This window comes from Colobus angolensis, unplaced genomic scaffold (assembly GCF_000951035.1).
Source record: "Colobus angolensis palliatus isolate OR3802 unplaced genomic scaffold, Cang.pa_1.0 Scaffold310, whole genome shotgun sequence".
NCBI lineage: Eukaryota > Metazoa > Chordata > Mammalia > Primates > Cercopithecidae > Colobus > Colobus angolensis.
In genome coordinates this window covers 325,179-342,417 of record NW_012116378.1, presented here as the reverse complement: position 1 = coordinate 342,417, position 17,239 = coordinate 325,179, and the positions used below count along the sequence as shown (strand labels likewise).

At 39.7% G+C, this 17,239-nt stretch overlaps 1 protein-coding gene across 3 annotated transcripts in view; it reads left to right on the top strand.

The window, feature by feature from the left end:
* FRMPD4 (FERM and PDZ domain containing 4) overlaps positions 1-17,239 on the top strand; it is an 881,789-nt gene that overhangs the window by 835,517 nt on the left and 29,033 nt on the right. For all 3 annotated transcript variants that reach the window (XM_011950878.1, XM_011950876.1, XM_011950879.1), the window contains 4 exons: positions 4,987-5,091; positions 7,525-7,632; positions 11,620-11,751; positions 15,714-15,833. In XM_011950878.1, coding sequence (XP_011806268.1) covers positions 4,987-5,091; positions 7,525-7,632; positions 11,620-11,751; positions 15,714-15,833 — 465 coding nt within the window. The remainder of the gene's footprint in view (positions 1-4,986; positions 5,092-7,524; positions 7,633-11,619; positions 11,752-15,713; positions 15,834-17,239) is intronic.

Genomic DNA, 17,239 nt, shown 5'->3' with positions numbered 1-17,239 from the left:
GGCCAGCTCCTTCCTTTTTTCCTTTGACTCTGCTTTCTACAGTTTCCAAGTCTAGAATTTCAAAGCCAATCTTACCTGAGACAGATAGTATTTACGGTTTCTATGACTGGACGCGGTGGCTCACGCCTGTAATCCCAGCACTTTGGGAGGCCGAAGCGGGCAGATCACCTGAGATCAGGAGTTCGAGACCAGCCTGATCAACATGGAGAAACCCTGTCTCTACTAAAAATACAAAATTAGCCAGGCGTGGTGGTGCATGTCTGTAATCTTAGCTACTTGGGAGGCTGAGGCAGGAGAATCACTTGAACCTGGGAGGCAGAGGTTGCGGTGAGCCAAGATTTCACCATTGTACTCCAGCCTGGGCAACGAGAGTGAAACTCTGTCTCAAAAAACAAAAAAGAGTTTCTACAGCTTCCCTTCATGCAACCCCAACTCAATGGGACTTGAGCTAAGTCATTCTCTCAGTTCTGGTATACCGTGAGCTGGCATAATTCACATTGCTTTAGGTTTCCAAAGAGCCGAGGGACCTGCTTTCCTGCCTCCGACTTCCTAACTACATTTTATTGTGTTCCACACAGCTGAGAGAGGCTACACACCTCCTCATGGAAACCCCAGTGTAGCACATTCTATCAGAGCCCAGACCATATGTCATGCTGAGCATGCCAGCCTAATTTCCAATGGAGAACACCTGTGAGTCTTTGCCTGCAGGCTCTTCCTGGGCCTAGGAACATGCTCATGGAGCAGGCCACAAGTGCTGAGGAATTATCACTCCCAGAAAGGCTGTTTTTTGTGTTCTCTTACATGGTGGTCAGTCAGATGTAGCCACAAGAGGGGACACAGGAGAGGCACAGGAAAAAGAAGTTTTTTTATACTCACAGGTCCTAGAGAAACTGCATGCCAAGAGGAGGGGTCACTTGAGAGGGAGCACTAAGGGAGCCAACTCAACCAACCAGGTGGGGTAGAGCCTGTGGGCAAGTGCCTTTATCAGGGGGTCAGGGTGGAACACACAAGAAAAGTGCAAGGGAATTTCTTTGATCTGTTTAAATGTTACTAAGTCACAGTCAGGGGAGGGTGGGAAAGGGTACTTGTGGCAGGAGCCAACTTTACCATACTGGTGCACCTGGTTGCCTGGGCAGGGTGCTCACAGCCTGTCTGTGGGGATGTTGAGGCAGCAGAAAAATATGAATTTTGAAAACTTACAATACAAGGAGATGCTCCATCAATGATTGACAGGAACTGGTGGATAAATACCCCAGCTCCCTCTCTCCTCAGACAGTATAACTCGGAGGCATGTGGTCTGCCTTGTTTCCCAGAGGTTCCCAGCAGGAGTAAGCTCCAGTTGCCTATAGTGGTGCCTTAGTAACAGCAAATGCTTTACTGGTTTATTCTCCCTTCCTGCCTGCCTTTCCCACTCACCTACCTGGGATTCCTGTGAGCACCTCCCAAATCAGCTACCTGCTTGTGAATCCTTGTCTTAGGTCTGCATTTTGGAGACTCCAAACTAAGCCAACCAGTAATGTAGGCTAGTCCTCACCAAATGTTCACACAATACCTGCTATATAAGTAGTACTGTAGAGCTCTAGGAATTGCAAGTTCAAGACTTTGCCCTTCAATTTCAGAAATTAATCTTATTTGTATAATTTTTTCAAACTATGTTCTAGTAACTTCTAAGAGCATTCAAAAGCATCAGGAGCATTCCACACACTATTGTGGCCATCTTAGCAACAGCAAATTCGGAAAAAGTACAGGGGTTGATTAGGGGCCTGATAATCTTAAAATTAATCAACAGTAGGAGAATCTGATTATTCAAAATGGTAATTACTTGTTATTTCCACCACAGGATATGAAGTGCTTGTGATCAACACCTACAGGTTGCTCAAAATTAATTCAGCAGGCTTTCAAGTGGTATACATTGTATATTTCTTGAGAAACAAAGATAAATCTGTGTTAAAACTATAGTCATGACTGGTTTACATTACCCAGTATACCCCAAGTAACTCTAGCCAGTGGTATAAGCCAGTACTTTGTTGATTCTCATTAAGTAGCCTTCAGACTTGGAGAGCCTATGTAGTTGTTATCAAAAAGTAATTTTCAAAACGTTTGTCAATTTTATGAAATAGTCACAAACCGAGAACAAAAATAGTACTTGTTATGAATTCTTAGTTAGAAGTTTATCCCGAGTCTGTTGACTTCAAATTGTGTATAAAACAATATTTACTTAACAACCTTGGCTATTTAGTTTCCTTTCTGGTCTTCCCAAATTAGCATGTTTCTCTGTATGGCATGGTAAATAAATACAAGAATGAAGTTACATAAGATGGGCATGCTACATATAGTTAGAGAGAGGAGATAGTACATAAGGTTATTTGCCCCTAAAGTAAATAGCCCCATATTTATTGGCTTCAGCATGGCTAGTAAATTTTCACGATCCCTGGGAACACCATGGCACTCTAAGGTTATATCAAATGATATGCATCCGAAAACCCTATACTTTTTATTGAATCAAGGAATTGGGTAGAACACTTTAGAAAAATATGGCAAAATATAACATTTAAAAATTGAGATGCACAGAGGAATAAACCTCGGTATCTGGCACACTGAACACATGTGAAATATTTCGCTCCCAAACAATGCTGGAGAAGTGGGGTGTGACTGCATTAAAACATCTCATCTAATTAGTAGTGTCTGTTCTGGGTAGCTTTATTACAGCTGCTTCACTTGTGCTCAACTCATTGTGCCAATGTAAATACTGCCTGCTTAAAATCATTACAGGAGAATAATGTTTTCCCTTCAGCTAAAAAATGACATATCAAAAGCAAATGAACTCACCACTGTATGATTTGCTCATTAATCATTACTAAAGTTGGCCTATAATTACAAAGATACTGATGAGAACACCCTGTCACATCACTTCAGCTCTGCAGCAGGACTTTTAAAAGTCACGTTGAGCATGTTTAAAGCTATTCTTTTGGTTTCTTGCTATTGTTTGTTTGTTTGTTTGTTTGTTTGTTTGTTTTTTAAAGAGGGCAGCCATTCTCTTAAAACATCTTACATAAATGGATGAATTCAAGCTCTGGGAGACAAATCATCCATTTATCCAGTCTTCTAAGACATTACTCATAGCAAAGAATGGGATAGGTGTGGAGGGGAACTTTAGAAATAACAGGATTCTCCTGGTATTAAAGCAAAAACTCCATCCAGGAATACACAGGCACACACACATGCACACACAGGCACCCCCCACACACTTTTTATCATACTTTTTTCAACAGCTTTTTTATTACAGTAAAATACACATAACATAAAATGTACTATCTTAAACATTTTAAAGTAGACAATTTAGTGGCATTAAGTACATTCAAAATGTTTTACAACCATTGCCACTACGTAGTTCCACAATTTTTTCATCACCCTGAAAGGAAACCCCATATTCATTAAGTATCACTCCTCATTCCCTCATTCTCCTCCACTCCCAGCCTGTGGCAACTACTAATCTACTTTCTGTCCCTATAGATTAGCCTATTCTGGACATTTCCTGTAAGTAGAATCGTACAATATGTGGCCTTTTGTGCCTGATGTCTTTCACTTAGCATAATATTTACCAGGTTCATCCACGTTGTAGCATGTGTCAGAACTTCATTCCTTTTTATGGTTGAATAATATTTCATTGTACAGATGGACCACATTTGATTTATCTATTTCATCATATTGCTTTTTAAATTTAATTGATCTTAAGTATACTTGTATTTGACAAGAATGAGAGTCCTTTTTTAAATTCATTTTACTTTGAAAACCAAAGTATAGGTCACCCTAGTTGGCTTTCATGCCTCTAGATTAGTACAATAAATAGAGGGTTAAGCCTCCGTGTTGTTTCTAGAGTCAATTACTAGAATTCTCTACACAACAGCCTCAATGTGTTAAGACTATATAGCATGGAAAACATTAGTTTGAACCATAGGCAATTGCCAATATTTGACCATTTTCGTTTATAAAATAACAATTGTATGATTCAAACTATTTACCTCTGTATTAGGTTTCATAGAGAATGTAATTCTTTTTAAAAATAAACAAACAATGCCTTCAACATAGTAGATATCTACTAGGTGTGAGTTCCCTTCCCCTTAGGCTTCTTTAAAATTATGCAACAATAGTGATTCTCAGATAAAGTGACTTTACCAAGATCATGCAGCAAGGGATGCCCCAGTATCACAGCACCCTTCTAGGCAAGTTCTCCCACTGTACTTCCAATTTCTGAGGAAGAATTGTGCCACATGGCCCCTCTTCCCAATAAAAGAAAGGAGAGGATCATAAGGCACAAAGAGCCCATAAGATGAGGAAGAATATGAAATCAACGTTCAGTTGTAAGGAAAGGTCTCATTTCTACCCTGCCCAGTAAGATCACAAGATCACAAGTTACCAAGAAGAGGCTAAAACTCAGGTTGCAGGTACATAAAGCATGAGTGCTTGAGAAAGACAGAGAGAGAGACAGAGAGTACTTGTCTGCTCACATGCCCATATGCCCTTAATGTGAATAACAATGGGATTATGAATCATTTTACGACTATCAATGACTCTTCTCTACCTCATTAAAATAGATGATTAATGATCAATTCATCATAAACCCAACATTAGATCTGACTACCACCTCACCTTGAACACTGTGCTGAAAGCTCTCTATTAAAAGCAGAGTTTGTGTGCTTTTGCAGCCATTGTTTTAAAATATCCCTGGAAATGTGCTCAGTTAAAACTGGAGCATGGTGGTGGTAGTTCTGATCTGGTGACTAAATCAAACTTACTAACTTACAGACATGACAGAGTTTTGACTGCATCTATAATTTGCATTTTGTCCTTGAATCGGACATGTACCAAGCATTTTATTTTTTAGCAAAATTATTGCATAACTGGGAGGATAAAGATGGAAAACAACTGTTACAAGGTTTGCATTATGTTACCAGTAATCAGATAAAATGTTTTCTTTCCTTCTAGTCTCCCAAATCAGCATTTATTAGTGCTGCAAAAAAGGCAAGATTAAAGTCCAATCCAGTCAAAGTACGCTTCTCTGAGGAAGTCATCATCAACGGCCAAGTGTCGGTGAGTTTACAATTGTCTGCTTTGTGACTCAGGGAAAGTCAATGAGGCAGAAGCTTTGTACTCAAACAAAGTCAGTAGTCCCACTGGAATGACTGATCTGAAATTGGTCGTTGGTTTTTACAGAGGTGTCAAATCTCAAGGTTGTAAAGGGCTTGAGAGATCATCAGGTTGGGCCTGAATCTCCTCTAACATGGTCAGAATATGTGGTAGTCCAGGATTTCCTAGAATGCTTCCAGTGTCAGAGACCTCACTGCTTTGCAAAGGAGTTCATATGATTTGGGATCAGTGACACTGCCTCATTCATACTCAGTAAAATATGCCTCTTTGAAACTTCCACCTATTTCTTCCCATTCTGCTAACTAAGCATTCTTCTATATGATAGTACTTTATGTATTTTTGAGAAAGGTATTGTGTTTCTCCTTTTTACTTCCCCAGAAAAGCCTAATCTTTCAACTAATCAGGCAAAGAAGTTAAAATGATGGAAAAATTATATGTAGCCAACCAGAATTGAAGAAATACTGCCCACATCTCCATAAATAGATCCTGATAGAAATCATTATTACTCAGGCACTTAATTGATCTTCAAAATGAATGATGCAAATATCAACAGGATGTTTTCTTTTTGACTTTTTCTCCCAGAAATTTACTGAAGTGTTTTCAGTTTTTAGAAAACTAACATCCAAGGAACTAATATTTTTTGGACCTTTGAAATGCCAGAGCATTGCTGTTCTGTTGGTATTGTTTAAATAAATCCATGAGGATAAAATCTTGCCTACAATATATTCATTATTGGTCACAAACTCTTCTCTGAGGTTGGTTCTGGATCTGAATCTGAAGATGTAGGCCTGTACATCCTGGACAAGGCACTCATGCTCCAAGTGTCTTCGAATCAAAACTTACTGATCTAGGGCTGCCCAACTTGGGGTCCAGCTATTGTGATGCTTGAGGGGAAGGCTGGCGGCTGTGGCTGTACTGCCCTGTGAGCATGGTCTGTTCTGTGCTCCTCAATGCGTCCCATCACTCTGGATGCACGGTCACTGTACATTATTAATTTGCAACAAGAGTGTCCCAGCTGAAGGGTGGAAGGTACAGAGGAATCAATATATAGCAGAAAGTCATCTGAAACTTTTCTGCCCAGAGCTTTCGAGCATGTAATTGCGCAACCAGGCAGTTTACGCATCTTTAGAAAGAATATGATTCTAGAAGCTGCTACAGCAGTGTCAGTTCATCCCTGGATATAACAGGACTCCTGCAAGTCAGCTGATGTGTGAGGACACCTCTGAGGATAATCATCTCCTGAAGCCTCCACTGCCCTGCCACAGGTTTGTGGATGGCAGGGATGTTCAGTCATGTGGATGCTCCTCAGACTTCATGACTGTCTTCATTTCCAGTTTACTCTTGCTCTTCTGAGTCACTGAGTGCCATTTCTTCTGGATTGGGATCAAGATTTATTCAGTGACTTGGGAGCAAGACTATGCGGGACGTCCACAGAAGCAGAAAGGAGGGGGAAGAAATTCAGGAAAAGAAATAGGAAGTGAAAGGCAGGAGGCCCATTATGGAAATACTTAGGGACTGAATGCTCCCTGACACTGGCAAATCCCTGAACATCTTGCCTTTAGTTCCCTCATGTGCAAAACAAGGGATGTGTGCACTCATGACGCTGAGTTCTCCTCAACTCCTGGGACTTTATGACCAACTACATGTGAATAACTCAGCTCACTCCTGGGACTTACAGAACTCATTAAGTGTGCCCTCTTCCTCCCTCTTTCTTCTCATCTCTCACTACTTCCAATGAAAGAAAAAATGCAAAGAAATAACATTTCTATTGTTTGCTTTTTGTCATGTTTCAAGCTGGCATCTTTTTCTGAGTTATTTCTAGGTTATGATCTTATTCATTATAGACAATGTTTTACTCTCTTAACACACTAAGCCATTCCTTATCTTTTCCCTTGGAGTTTAAGAACCATTCCTAACTGGGTGAAAATAGTTTCACAAAATAACTTTATACTTGAAGCTTATTTATGCTGGTGACTCACCATCATGACACTGCCAGGCACCCACAGTACCTCATCAAACAGCATCATTGCTGGTCTTTGTTCTGCTCAAGACGTCCTGCCCTGCTTAGGTCTGGGCTTGTAGTTCCAAATGTCAAAGCCTAATTACAAAAGAATCGTGTCTGCAATCATGTGTGCCAGTGGGGAATCTTGAGTTAAAAAAAAAAAAAAAAAAACCTCATCTGATTGACTTTCTGATGAGCAAATGTATTTTGCTATGAGCAACTTAACTCACATATCACCAAAGGAACGCCTTGGTTGGCCTTAGAGAGTTTGATTGTTTTTTAATGCCATGCTTAGAATAAACTATAGATGTGCTGCTACTGCAAAGAGAGGAGTCATAATTTGATCAGCTTATACCCCCCGCTTTTTTTAACAGGAAACTGTTAAGGACAACTCACTTCTTTTTATGCCAAATGTTTTGAAAGTCTATCTGGAAAATGGGCAGACCAAATCATTTCGCTTTGACTGCAGCACTTCCATTAAGGTAAGATGACCTGGTAAACTCTGTCCCTGGACTCTTTCAGGTACAACATGCAGGACACTGTGAGCCATTTGTAGCAGTATCTTCTTTCAGAACTATCCCTTTATTTCTGCAATTTTGTTGATCGCCTCCATATAATGTAGTCTGTGAATACTTCAAACCAAACCAAAACCAAAAGCTTAAACTAAGAAGGTTCTGCTCTTTTATTTCTCTTGGTGTTGCAAAACAATATAATATACTGTCAGTGAAGAAACACTAGAGCTAGTCATTTTAATGGAACTACAGATTAATTAAAATAGTGTGACTATCACCAAGGTGGCTTGGCACCCTGCCCAAGGCCAGCATGATTTCTCAGCAATATCAGCTGCTCAGAAGATTAAGATGTTAGCTATTAATTGAATATCTGCTACTTTGGTGTCCAGCAAAAAACAAGGGATAGAATACTGTAAAAGTAACATTTACTTTTAATTTCTGTAACCAATTTCATGGTAATGATGCATAAAGAGGCAGAAATGAGGCCTGCTTCTTAGAAGAAGGGCTGGAAAGGAAGACTCACAAAGCAATCCTATTCTTTCAGAGCCACAGATGAGTTTTAGATAATAGGTATTATAGCAAAGCATATGGGTTTTTTTCCCCACATGCTTTCTTCCTGGAAAAGAAAAGTACAGCGCCTCTTCCTTTTATTGGACAAAAGTGTATTCAGAAATTGATTGCTCCCTAATGCTTCATCAGCCTAAAATAGGCTTTCTTCACATAGCACAGTAAAAAAGATTTTATGAAGGTAAAAGAGTACCTTGTGATGATCTGTACAATAATCTATCAAGAGAATATCAACCCTCTGGTAAAAAATGTCTATCAATATCCAACCTCTAATTCTTGTTGGTTTTTTTAATTAATCAGCATAGACCTCACACGTAGAAGCATTTCTGCAAAGACCCACTCACTGTGTATTCTTATTGTCATTATACCAGCAAGCAGCTTGTTTTGAATTGCTCTAAGTATATAGTGGCTTAACAGGTCATGCAGTGGAAAATATTAGATTGATGCTGGAGCATTAAATCATACTTAAATCATTCCAGATGAAATATTAACTTCCTTCATACAAGACTTCTAATTTTAAATGGTGATGTCTGGAAAGGACTTCTTCCCTTTTTCCTCATTCATTATCAATTTGTGGTGAGATATTAATGTAATTATTGATCAACTAACCCAAGAGTAGGCAAACTTTTTCTGGAAAGGGCTAGATAGTAAATATGTTAGGCTTTGTGGGCCATTTGATCTCTGTTTCAACTACTGAACTCTGTCATTGTATCAGAAAAGCAGCCATGAATAGGTGGGTTTGGTTAGTCCTTAAGACAATGCTCAGTTTTGATAATTCACTCAAAGGACTCACAGAACTCAGTAATTTGTTATACTCACAATTACAGTATATTATAGCAAAAGAATACAGAACAGGATTAGCAATGGGAAAGGCTCATAGTCAGGGCACAGGAGAGATAGAGTGGAAAGGCTCCAGAGGTCCTCTTCCAGTGGATTCATAGAGATAATGCTTAATTCTCCCAGAAATGACGCGTGACAGTACGCATGAAGTACTGCCAACCACAGACGTTCACCCAAGCCTTGGCATCCAGAGTTTTTATTGGGGGTTTGCCACATAGACACAGCTAACCACCTGCATGGTTGACCTTAGTATTCAGTCTCTCCAGAGTTAGAGCTGATATTATATGGCCCAATGTTCTCACTATAAATCAACTGTTAGCATAGACTATCTGGTATGGCCCAAGACCACCCAGTAAACAAAAACACTTCTATCAGACAGGACAGTCCAAGGGCTTACAGGTTACTTCCTAAGAGTGGGAGCAAAAGAGCAAATTTTTCTTTAGGCAAGGCAAGGTTAATCTGTTACTTCACAGCCAATATGTGAACAAATGGGCATGGCCAGATGTAACCCACAGGTCACAGTTGGCAGACCTCTGAAATAACCCACAGAGCTACATTATTACAGCTCTCTCTGACACCATGGCCTTGTTTTGTGTTGCCAACTGGTCAACTCCCTGCCACTGGACTCCCTACCCCACCTGAAGACCTAGGTAAAGACTTGAATGCATTTCTTAACAGAAATAAATCTAAATTTAAGAAAGCCCATTGTTCATTCCCTCCAGCCTCTTTATTACGGAACATATGCAAGACTAAGTTTGATTTCCCTGAGGATTGCAGATGACAATGAGAAGACAGGAAGCAATGCAAAGAGTTCACATCAAATTCAAGTTATCTTATCTTGTACCTAACAGCCTCATTATTACAATAGACACTGGCTGGTAGGTGTAAAGTAGAAATAGTATAGTTATGAAAGGAATATGACATTGTGTGACAAAAATTGCCAAAATTCTTGCTGCAGAATTACAATAGGGAAAAACTATTGCTATTGATTTTCCAGTGTCCTCCCTGGTGGTTCAGGAAAATGCTTTATAAAGTATGTGTTGTCACACAAAGGCTGGTTTTATTTTCTCTTTCCTGGGCTTTAAGAGAAAATTATAAAGCAGGGGAATCTTTTTTTTTTTTTTTTTTTGAAATTCAACATAGTCAAGGTATTTCTCTTGAATGATTTTTTTCAGGAGTGGGTGGATATGGGGATCTTTGATTTAACGGGGCCTGAAGAAATTGAGAAAGGACCACAGAGAAGGATCAAAACATCAGAAAAGTCAGTAAAAGAAACTCTAAGTTTTCACTCTAAGGTTTCTTGATCTTGGCACTGTTGAGATATTAGGCCAAATCATTCTTTACTATGGGGCTGTCTCTGCATTGCAAGATGTTGAGCAGCATTTCTGGCCTCTACACACTCCACAGCAGTAGTATTCTCCACCCTATTGTGACAACCAAAAATGTCTCCAGAAATTTCCAAATGTTGCAGTGGGGCAAAACTTCCCTATAGAATTTTGAGCATCTGAGTATAAATTATCTTTGAGGGATCATTTACCAGTTTTCAAGTACATGAAAAAAGTATAGGTTGAAGAGATTAGTTTTACATTGTAGTAAATGTGTGTGTTTGTATGTGGAACACCTTTCTGATCATAAATGCTTAATCCTATAAAAGATTGCTGACAAAGCTTGCTCATTCCACCTTCCGCAGAGATGTAAAATAAATATATGTATATTACTATGGTGCCCTCACTCTGTGCCAAACAATGTTATAATAAATGCTTTGTATGTGTGAACTCATTTAATCCTTATATCCGTTCTGAGATAAGCATTATTATTATCCTCAGTTTACACACAGGGAAACTAAGATACTTAGCGACTAAATAACTTCCCCAAAGCTGCACAGCTAATAAGTAGTAGAGCTGGGATTAGAAGCCTAACTGTTTTCTTAGCCCGCATTCCTTACAACCACTGCACTGCTCTTTCAGAAGGGTAAGCCAGGGTCAGCAAGCAGATATTTCAGTCTTCACAGTCTCTGTTGCAACTACTCAACTCTGCTGATGCAGCACACAAGAGCAGCCATAGATTTTAGATAAACAAATGGGTATGACCATGTCCCAATAAAACTTTATTTACAAAAGCTGATGGTGAGCTAGTTTTGGCGTGCAGGCCATGTTTTCCAACCCTTGGGGCAGACCACTTTCAGAACTGGTTTAATTGCTACCCCATTTAGAAGAAAGGAGAATTGAACTGGCTATACTGCACAATCTATTGACAACCTTTCTGTATCAAGAGCTTACATGATATTAAGCTCCTCCTCCAGCTATTTACCTTGTTAAGTCTCTGTTTTGAACTCCATAAAGATTTTGAATGATAGAAGAGGCCAGGAAAAGGGCAAGAGAAGGAAGACTTCATTTCTGTATCTTTTTGGAGCATTAAAGTTCAGAATCAACCAAAGGTATAAAATTTCAAGATTGGCAGCCTACATGTGTAACACTTTTCAGTCATGGTAGACTCCACAAGATGGCGGCCTTGATTTTGGTCTCATCATGTTCGTGTTTCCTCTGTAAGGATGTCATCTTAACCCTTCAAGAGAAGCTCTCCATCAAAGGCATTGAACACTTCTCTCTCATGCTGGAGCAGAGGACAGAAGGGGCCGGAACGAAGCTGCTCTTGCTTCATGAACAGGAGACTCTAACTCAGGTCTGTGAAATCTCAGCCTCAAGTGATGAGGCTGCTGGTTAGAGCAGAGGTTGCCCAGTCCAAGATTTCTCCCCCACTCTAATCCTGTAAATGTATTAATTGTATCCCTGGGTATCCTCTGTAAAGGAAGTGCTGGCATTCTTAATGCATTTTACACCTCAAGGTCATGTTTCCCTTTCTGCCCATCTTTTGCAGACTGTCAGTTAGTCTCCCAACTAGATTTGTCATTCAAAGTCTCACCAGCAGCACATTGAGAATACAGCTCTGTAAAATTATATTTTATGTGATTACAGTGACCTGTTCACCTGTTTTGGTCAACAATCTCTTGAAACCATTAAAAAGAAATGGTTTCTGGGATTATTTAAATTAATCCAAAATCATATTTAATTGTTTGAAATTCTGGGTGCATACTTAAGACTATTTTTGGAAGCCTGAAATCTCTGCCCCAGTCCTGCCCGCTATAAATATATGATCTACCAATGTGTCCCAGTTCCTGATTACCAAGATGCCACCCCCATCTGTTCCCTGGGGAGACAAGCAGGCTGCTTGGCTGCTGAATTCAGCGCAGCACCCTGACTTTTCTTGTGACACAAGCAAAGTCTTTGTTGAATGTATAAAAGATTTCAACAAATTCCTCTTTCATAGGAGAGATCAATGATAACAGAACTTTATGAAGAAGGGTAGGAGAGGACACCAGGAGGAGAAGCATCAGATGCTGCCAGCTGGATGGAGTGGCAAAAACTGTTGTCACACTAAAGTGCTTTTTGGTTGTTGTGTATAAAAGCTGGTGTCCCACACATTGGGTCCTGCAAATATCCCTGATTCTCTTGATTCAGTCCAACTTTTTGTAATAGATTAGTTCTAAAGTTGCCATCTGTGTTGATTTATATTCCTCTACCTAAACTTGGCCTATTATTTCCATCAAGTTTTTTTTTTTTTTTTTTTTGAGACAGAGTCTCACTCTGCTGCCCAGGGTGGAGTGCAGTGGTGCAATCATAGCTTATTGCAGGCTTGAACTCCAGGGCTCAAACAATCCTTCCACCGTAGCCTCCCAAAGTGCTGGGATTACAGGAATGAGCCCCCATACCTGGCCTCTATCGAGTCTAAATCTACCTATAGATATTTTAAATCACTTCTAATGGTTATTATTTAACCTGTGCCAAACGCTCTTGGAAATAAAGGACTTATTTTATGCTTCATTACAGGGGCACAACCCCTGATATACAGAATCTGTCATGTGAAAGGTCAGTGTCTGGATCTGAGCTCCCCTGGAAGCAGAACTTAGGGATTTGAATGCATGTTGTTTATTTGGGAAGAGATATTTGGAAATACCCACAGAGGAACGGGGAAGAGAGATGAGAAATATTGAGAGGCTAATAAAGAATGTATTATCAAACCAGTTTCCACTGTGGGTAACTGGAGCTCAGTCCTACTGGAGAGCATTGAAAGACAGTGTAGGCCACACCTCAGAGGTATCCCACTGAGAGGCGAGGGAACTGGGACATGTGCCTACCGACATGCTGTCTGTTATTGATAGTGGGCTGCTCTCTTGTTATTCGGGTTTGCCTTGTGCTGTCGAATGGTCACAGGTGTTTGCCGTAAATATCCTTCAGCTTATAGCAATAAATGCCAAGGGGATATGGGCAGACATCTAGTTACTATGAGTCTAATGAAACCCCCCACAACGTTCTGATCTTTCTGGTTATACTTTCTCTCTAAACTTTTATCTACTACATAGCCTTTATAGGAAAGCTTCATGCTGATTTAGTTGGACAAAGATTCTCTAAAAGTCTCTTCTGATGCTAGGTAAACAAAACTTCTTGCTCCAAATACTACATTTCTTTTAAAATGGTGGAAGGAAACAAACTCCTAATAATCATTCTTTCTTTAACTTTATTTTTCATTATAGAATCAGAACGAAAAGTGAAGTGCTAAAAATCAAGTACTATCTCTAGAAAAGAAAACGGATTTAAATATCCTGAAACAAACCACCTATATGCCTTTGAAATCAATGCACATGGAAAAATTGATTGCTAAAATATTTATAGGCATGATAAAAGTGGAGAGTAAGAAATTATATTTTTTCCAATAACAAAATCATTTTAAAACATTTAATTTCTATGAAAACCTCCCAATGGAATTTTTAAGCAACTCTGCCTGAATTTCTGGTGGTTTGATACTAAACTTCTGCTAGAAAATATTATTTATATACTACTTAAAGTTTCCAAGAAATTGTTTGTTTATTTTAGAAAGTGTTACGGACTGCCATTTCTAATGACTTGAAGCAACCTTTTTGCATTACATTAATTCATTTCCCAAAACTAGTGTAACCTTTTGATACTAAAAGTAAACTCAAGATAAGATGATTTATGGAAAATTCAAGAAAAAAAAGTTGAACCAGTAATTAAAGGAGTCAGAGATACGGTGATTCCTGACTTTCTAACACACCAGAACAAACCTTCTGGCAAAATAGCCCATGAAGTCACTGTGAAACACTACAGCAAGGCTGATCAGCACTAGTGGCCTCTTAGGGTCCCCAATTTCTTTATTCCTGGTTTGCTTTACCATCAGCCAGTGAGGAGTAGCCGATAGTTCTCGAGTCTCATGAATCCACTCAGCTTTGCAGGCCTGCACACAGCCAGAAAGCTGGTGTGACTACTCAGGATGCCCACATCTGTACAAGTAGGGTGTCTTTTTCCGTTGGAATTCTTCTGTTCAACAAAGTTAGCGAACTGTAAATACATACACATGCATGCATACACACACCACGGGACTCAATAAAGCTATTTTATTTTAAATTTTTTAATTGCAGCTCACCAACATTTTTATATGCCAGATTTGTCCCCTGCATAAGAGTATTACACACGACTGTGTTGGTTCATGCTGCATGGTTTTCATTTTGTTTTGTTGACTCCTTGAAGGGAAATCGATGAGCTCTTGCCTTCTTTCTTAGAGTCCAATGCCTTTCATTCATTCAAGTGTTTATTAAACACCTATTATTATTTATTAATTGATTTCCTTTTGTTGCAAAAGGAATTAAGAAATGAACTTCTAGTATGTGACACATACGCTGTATGAAAGGAAAACAAACTGAAACGAGCCATGGTCCTTAACCCTGAAGAACCTGTGGTATATTTTAAGCTCCTTTGAGCAAGTAGAACAATATCATCATGATATCAGAAGTTTGGAGTAGTTTGGAAACTTGTAGAATCTGATGTACTGCATGGGCCAAAACCTCTGTCTTCCTACTTTCCAATGTGATGTCATCTAAGGTTGACACTATCATGTTTTCATTGCAAGACTCAGTCTGGAGTCTAATTTGGAAAAACAAAACACAGCAATGTTATGCAATAATAAACCATACTGGACAATCTCTCTGCTGTCCCTTTGGATCCCCTTTTTGTACTCCCCAACATAGATTTGGGGCGCTATCACTAACAGCCAGCATCTGCAGATCTTCTTTCAAGGACTGCCCTCAGACTACCGGAGACCATCATGTCCAAACCTGGAGACTCACATCCCCTGGGACAGCTCTAAATGAATGACTCATCAATGCTCCTTTGGCTGAGGTCTCAGCAGCAATGTGGTATAGCTGCCACTCCAGAGTCTCCTGCAGGATCAGGCTATAGCTACTCTCTGCTGGGGTTCCCTGAGGAAACACCCTTGCTTGGCTTCCTCTTCTGTCCTGACCTGCTTCCGCCACTCCCTTACTAGCCTCTCCTGGGACTACTTTCTTAATAAGTCCCTTGCACACAACCCCTCATCTCGGGGTCTGCTTCTGGGGAACCCAACCTAAGTGGCAAGGTTATGTGTAGTTTTCAGAGAATGAGTATCTATAAATAATAAAAGAATATCCACTGATTCTTTCCTTAGTGTCCAAAAAAAGTTGACTGCTTCAGTGTCCCTCAGCCATTTCTCAGTCAGCACTGAAGGGTTCTTGTGTGATTTTTCTACTCTTCCAGGTGACACAGAGGCCCAGCTCCCATAAGATGAGATGTCTTTTCCGAATTAGCTTCGTCCCAAAAGATCCAATTGACCTTTTAAGGAGAGATCCAGTTGCTTTCGAGTATCTCTATGTTCAGGTATGTTAAAATTTTGGCATGTTTTATATCAATGTTGTGACATAAACTAACTTTGGGACTTTGCCCAGAATTCTTTAACTTGAAATTTTTATTTTTTGTCCCCCACCTCAAGCTCAGTGAATCGTACAATAATTGTATGATGCTCTTTTGATTTTTACGTTTGATTTTGAAATAATTTCACACTTCCAAAAAAGTTGCAAGAGTAGTCATCTATACCCTTCACCCAGATTCACCAGTTGTTAACATTTTACCACATTTACTTTCTCTTTAGTATATGCACATGTTCTCTCTCCCCACACAAATACACATACAAATGTATATAACTCTTTTCTAAACCATATGAAGATCAATTACCAAAATAATTCTGGTTTACTCCCAAATGCTTCAGTGTGTGTTTTCTAATAACAAAGACATTTTCTTATACAATTATTATACAAGTAACAAAATCAGGAAAGTAAACATTGATACATTTCCATTATCTCACCTACAGTTTATATCCATATTACGCCTATTATCCTCAAAATGTCTTTTACATATACGTTTTTTTCTAGAACAAGATGCACTGCAGGATCCCATTTTGCATTTAGTTGTCATGTCTCTTTAGTCTCCTTAAATGTGGAACATTCCTCAGCCCTTTTATGCCTTGCACGACGTTGATAGTTTTGAGGAGTACTAGTCAGCTATTTTATAGAAATCTCTCAATTTGGGTTTCTCTGATGTTTTCTTTTTTTTTTTTTTTTTTTTTTTTTTTTTTTTTTTGAGACGGAGTCTCGCTCTGTCGCCCAGGCTGGAGTGCAGTGGCCGGATCTCAGCTCACTGCAAGCCCCGCCTCCCGGGTTTACGCCATTCTCCCGCATCAGCCTCCCCAGTAGCTGGGACTACAGGAGCCCGCCTCGTCGCCCGGCTAGTTTTTTTTGTATTCTTTAGTAGAGACGGGGTTTCACCGTGTTAGCCAGGATGGTCTCGATCTCCTGACCTCGTGATCCGCCCGTCTTGGCCTCCCAAAGTGCTGGGATTACAGGCTTGAGCCACCGCGCCCGGCCGATGTTTTCTTATGATTAGATTGATGTCATACATTTTGGGAAGAACAACACGATTGACTTTGTGTCCTCAGTGTAACACATCAAGAGGCACATGATGTCAGTTTATCTCTTTAATGGCAAAATGAACTTCGACTCTTGGTTAAGGTGATATTCTCTGAATTCACCCAAAAGCTACTACTATTCCTTTTGTAATTAAAAAGTAATTTGTGGAGAGTCACTTTGTAGCTCTTTTTATTTATTTATTTATTCATTTTGAGATGGAATCTTGCTCTTGTCACCCAGGCTGGAGTGCAATGGCACAATCTTGGCTCACTGCAACCTCTGCCTCCCAGGTTCAAGTGATTCTCCTGCCTCAGCCTCCCA